Below are 6,000 nucleotides of genomic sequence, written 5' to 3'. Positions count from 1 at the left end.
TTTTTGTATAAAATGTGGCCACAATCATAGGGTGGTAGCAAAGAATTTGTAATAGCTACTTACTTTGTCCATGTTCAGAGAACTTCACAACAAGAATCCTCACATCACGTCTGTGAGGAAAGTATTATAATTTCCATTTTACAGATGGAGAATCAGGCGGATATTTGCCCAATGCTCCCCACTGCCTCTCCTGCCAGAGCCTTTCACTGATACGTGTAGCTACACACCACAATGTGGATGCAGTCAGCTTTTCTCTGTGTCATGACATATCCTGCATGCCACCACCAGTGGTGTGCAATATAGACATTTGCCATTGATCCGATCATGCACTCACTGCAGTCAGATGAGGATTTTGATATTGACTTCAATAGGAATGGGAGCAGGCTGAATATCATCTCTAGGGAATGTCTCAGACTAAACTTACAGACAAAATGCAAAGCAAAGACAGACTGTGATTCAGGAAAGTGTTTAAACACATGCATTGGTCCACCCCTTTTCAGTGGAACACTTAAGCACATGCTTAAGAGCTTTCCTGATATAGATGCTTTACTGAATCAAGGTCATGGTGACTGTGGAATGGTAGTTCATTATGTATATTTCCTAATTAAACCCAAATAAGCTTGTATCAGTTTTTTCCTGTGATTTGGATCAGTCAGTGTTACATAGTTACAGTGTTACATACAACTGCAGCATCTGATGAGATGACCCAGAAACTCAGAGAGTTCAGCCAAACTTTGATTATGTTCACATCCTCCTAGTTTTTTCAGAAGAAACAAAACATTCTCTGAGGCAAGGTACCATACTACAAAGCTTCTATATCCTTGCTCTTGGCAAGATAGACTGCCCACAGCCTTGGTGAAGTGAATTTTTCTTCATGTATATGCAATACACCCCCAATCCAACATAAAGACCTCATTCATATGGTGAATTAAAAACAGCAGGGCCAAATCCTGCCCTCTGCAGCTAATAGACTTCAGAAAGGTTTCCAGGGGGTTACAGAACAGAACGTGGTGCAATTAATACAATGACGATGCAATATTTGATTGCAAGGCTAATACTGTACTGTTTGATTCATTTTCAACAGTGATCTGTCAGGGATTTTTAAAGGTGAGAATCGTCCATGGAGAAAAGAAAATGGCTTGTGTTGTTTTTTAAACATACATACAAAGGGCACGTTGTAAGTTTTTACAACTGTTTTCCCTGGAAATAATTGCTCAGTTCAGAACCGTTGTTTTTCAAAACAAAAAACCCCTCCCAAACAAACAAACAAAATAAACCTGGTGAAAAGTTTTTAAAAAATAAAATTAACAACCACAACACACACACAAACACAAGGTATCATACTCATAAGGGAAAGATTTCTGGTTGCATTTTTTATTTTATGAATACATATACAAGAGATGCATAATCTTCCATTATCCAGGCTTAAAAGTAACAGATTTATTTATTTTTTCAAAATAGCTTAAAGAAGAAAAATAAAAATTAGGGACAAAGGAGGTGCAACATATTCAAAACATACAGTTGATTATCTTGCTAAAGTTATTGCAGAAATGCAGACAGTGTGTGGGTGGGAGGAGGGGTTCAAAGCCTCACCAGGGATATTTCTGTAATAGATTCCTCCACTCACACTTTATTGACATTTCTGAAGTACAGAGTGAATAGCATCTGAGAATTATACCATATATCAATTTTTATTTCTTTGGCAGTAATGTCTTTTAAAAGAAGGAGAAAAAAGTGTGATTCTGTTGGCAAAAGACATTTACTTCTCTAATAAAATGAGTATATTAGTAGGCGGCAGCAGGATGCAAATAGCTTCAAATAGAAGAGCTTGTGATATATACGTATATATGTATATAATGTAAAAAGGCTTATTTTATATGAGAAAGGAAGATTTTTCAAGGTAACATAAAATGAACCACTCTAACACTAGCTTCCAGACTTGCTTTATTGGATCTATTTTCTAACTACAAGTGAAGCTGACATCTGTCAAACTTTTTATTTTTTTATATGGCAGTCTACAAGAAATGTTTCATGCAAGTTCTACAGTGCTAAACACAGGGTAAATAACTGGGATTAAACAGATTGGGAATTACAGACTATGATTAGGACCAGAAACAGCATAATATGTACATAGAGCCATATTATATTCTCATGTCTTCACAGTCATGTGCAAATGTGACATATATGGCTTTCAATATTTTTAAAAAAGAAAGTAAGACATAATTGTACAGAATAAGATATTTAAAAAATGTTTCAGAGAATTTCACTTTTTTGTGAAATCTGTTCAATTTTTATAACATTGTGGTTAATTAGTTACGACCTCAACACAGAGGTGTTGTTCAGGCATATTTCCAGTAGGGGTCACTGATTCCTAAGGCACAATATTAACGTTAAACATTTTTAAATTAAACCATGCTCTTTTTTTTTTTTTTGGTTTGGTTATATGAAATAAGAAGTCATTGCTAGTTATATAATAAGCAATTGATTGTACAAAATACAATGTTAAAGACTACGCTACAAGCCTATCTGGTGCGCCATAAACATTAGCTAATCTGAAAACATATTGTACAGCGTTGTATATTAAACATTTGGTTTTTGGTAATATTATTTTTCGTACATGTAGCAGAGAATTATAAGGCTTCAGTGGAATAATAATCTTATAATTGAACAAATATTTTACACTCTTTCATAATGGTATTTACAATTTCTTTAATTCATATTTTGCCATTTGGTAAATAATTATGTATTTCGTATGCATCCTTCTTGACTGTCTAAAGTGCTTGCTTAACTGCATGAGGAAAGAAAATGCATACCTGTCTTAGGTGTAACAAACCATCAACAAAAGTAGCTGAAACATTGTTTGGGATCTGAAATGCATTCGCAGACATGGAAATTATTGCTGAATTCAGTGCCCTCACCAGGCAATCACCTATAGTACTTGTCATATATAAATATATGCATATATACTAGAATGTATGTACATGCATACACATACATCTATCATGTAATAGATAGATTTCAATTTTTTTGTCCATCAACCTTATTATTTTGTGCTATTCAACATACTTGTGCTATGACTGAAGCCAGATTAAAATCAAAATCTTAACATGCTGTGACTAACAATCCTATGATTCATTAGCAGAGAATAAGGACAGCATATGAAAAAAAAAGAAAGAGCTGAGATGACAAATTGGGAGGCTTTTGAAATGCACTGAGAATAAGGCAACAGGCTGTACATTACAGCAGAGGAAAAGCTGAAGAAATTCTGGAATTCATAAATGTATTTGACTTTGAGTAGGGATGTCATTCCCTTTCCCACTGGCTGTCTTATGATTTTTAAAATATCAATTGCCAGAATGCAAGCACGATAGCTTCTGCACCTACAAATACTTTTTATGGTAGAAAATTCAAAGCCTATTAAAAATGTCCTGATGCCACAATCTGGTAAAGTAAGGCACTTCCAGGGTTGAATTCCAGTGGTGCCAAAAGGCTCAGTGCTTGGGACAAGCAATCAGCTTTTGTTGAATTTCCCAGTTTTATCCCATGAAATGTGCCATCTTAGAGTTTATTCCCTCCCCTTTTTTTCTCCTCTTGAGATGATTTTCTTTAAAGAAGATATTTCATTGGTTGAAGAGATACTTCTTTGTAGGCAAGAGGTAAATCTTCAGTTCCTAACATTCAGTAAGGTGGAAGATCAGAGTGGTACCAAGTTATGTCTTCAGTTTATTCAGTTACGACAGCTCTGTGATGTAGCTGATATACCAGCTGAGCTAAAAGTGTATGGATTTGAATTAGTCCAGTATTGCAAGCTCTGAATGGACATTGGTGCTGGAGAGGTCATTCCTGATAATTTCATTTACTGTAAAGAAAGAACACAAGAAAAAAAAAAGAATGATTAGAATGAAACTACTGTACAATTACTATTTCTTCTGCTGTAAAATATGTTAAACGAAGCTTGCATCAGTTTCTTCATGGTTTCGCTATAGTTTTGAACACTAAGTGTAACATTAGTAAGTAACTGATATAGGCTGACCTAAGAGCAAAAGAGCAGGATTAACCATGGTTATTAACATGCAAAATACGTCACAAAAACAGCGGCATCTTGGGTCTTCTATTGCATTAAACATATTTAACATTTTTAATTAGTTACAAGTAAAAAGATGTCATTTGCTTTAGAACAAGCTCTGAAGCTCAAAGTAACGAACCCTGGAAAGTCTTAGAATACGTTATCTACTCCATATCTAGCCCATAGGACTGCTTGTTAGCCCTCTTTCCACAAAAGTGGCGTGCGCAAATCTGCCAGGTGCTGAACTGAGCACTTGAAGCTGCAACGCCTCTGCAGAACTGGACTACGCATGTGGACTCTTGCACTGTGTGCTATCATTAAGAAATAATAATCATAATGATAAAAATGTGTGTGCATGTGTTTGTCCACTACAGGTAGCTGTAAAATGAATAAAAATACTCTCCTTTCATGTTGATCAACAGCCACGAACAAGTGACCTTTTCTCTTATGAATAAAGACTGAGAGTTGGGCAGGAGCAAGTTCAAACCCTGGCCAGAAGTTGAAGAAAAGAATAAGCAAGACGCATTATCTCAGCATCAGCCAGTCAGACTGCATCTCCACTGATAAAAGCATTGTTTTCTTTACTCGTGACTCTTCTTTCATTCTCCTCCCGCCCTCCCCCTCCCCCAAAGATCATCAACCCATATAGTTTCCCACACTCAACCTATGTCCATTTATCAGCTTGTGATTTTTGGCAGACGGACAGGAAATGACTGAACCTGGCAAAGGCCATCTACAGTGAACTGCACAACATCCCTTCTATTTCCACCCCACCTCCCTGCAGCCACTGCCACCATCTGATTTACATGAAGATAGACAAAATGCCATCAGGGAGGCTGTCATCGCTGCTGAGTTTCCTAACATTACTAGGAGGGGGAAACACATGCCCACGTCATGGAATGACCATGGAAAAGCCCAAGTTTCCCTTTGCTCATGGGCTGCAGTTTGCTGCCATCCAGATAACTCCATGTGTTTGTTGGCTAGAGCCAGGCCTGGCTAAAATCAACTTCCTGAAGCAATTAGTTGTTGGACATGTTTTTTCTTCAGACCTATTGCACATTTTATACCAACAGTACACAAATCAGTCAGGTTTTGAGTCCCAGAAGGTGGTCAGTGGATTGATAGATACCAATTCATAAGCAGGTCCTTCTTCAGCCACGGACTAGCAGTGGTATCGGTGATTACCCATTCATTTTAAAAAAAACTATAAGAGCAGTATGGAAATAACATGTAAAGACACAAAAACTTCTTTTGATGGTGCCATGGAGTTTATCTTTCATATTAGTAACCAGTGGAAACCAATTTAGGCCATAACCCCTGCCCTGTGACAAGGAGGTACATTGCACATAGCCTATTAAGGTAATAATGCCACAGATGTACAGGTTACAAGGCTCAGGACAGCTTTCTGAACTGCACCTCTCCCCAAACGTAAACACTTATGCCGTGGGAAAGATTTTCCTTGACAATCTTGTCAAGGAAGTTATCTTGATAAGCATCTCTGGCAACACTGGCTACACTACAAATCATATGGCATGTAAAGTGTGGCAACAAGTGCAAACTAACTGACGGCCAGATACAGAGTTACACCTTTGCTTCATATCTGTATAAGTTTCTTTCACACTGAATAATAATCAGATATTATTCATACTACCACTTAGCCTTTATATATAGTGCTTTAGAAATATTAATTTATCCTCACAACAGCTCTGGAAAAGAGTTAGATAGGTATTATTATCAACATTTCACACATGGGGAAACTGAGGCAGTGAGCTCAAGGAGCTTGCCCACATGAGTCAGTGGGAATACCAGTAGAACAAAGGTCTCCTGACTCTCAAGCCAAGAGCATGACATGTTCTGTATTCTATCCAAGGAAAGTGCGATTTACGTTAACTTGGAATACCTGACACAGATGTCAAGGGAAAGGTCAAAAAGCA

The 6,000-nt window shown here is 37.1% G+C and overlaps 1 protein-coding gene across 3 annotated transcripts in view; it reads right to left on the bottom strand.

The window, feature by feature from the left end:
- Positions 1-1,408: 1,408 nt before the first annotated feature.
- The window catches only part of NFATC1 (nuclear factor of activated T cells 1), a gene marked incomplete at its 5' end in the record, with an annotated part of 147,154 nt that continues 142,562 nt past the window's right edge, over positions 1,409-6,000 (bottom strand). For all 3 annotated transcript variants that reach the window (XM_084618290.1, XM_084618291.1, XM_084618292.1), the window contains one exon: positions 1,409-3,859. In XM_084618290.1, coding sequence (XP_084474416.1) covers positions 3,792-3,859 — 68 coding nt within the window. In that variant the 3' untranslated portion in view covers positions 1,409-3,791. The remainder of the gene's footprint in view (positions 3,860-6,000) is intronic.

This window comes from Lepidochelys olivacea (assembly GCF_965140295.1).
Source record: "Lepidochelys olivacea isolate rLepOli2 genome assembly, chromosome: 2".
NCBI classification, from domain to species: Eukaryota; Metazoa; Chordata; order Testudines; family Cheloniidae; genus Lepidochelys; species Lepidochelys olivacea.
Note: the sequence above shows the minus strand (reverse complement) of the source record. Positions and strands in the feature narration are given on the sequence as shown.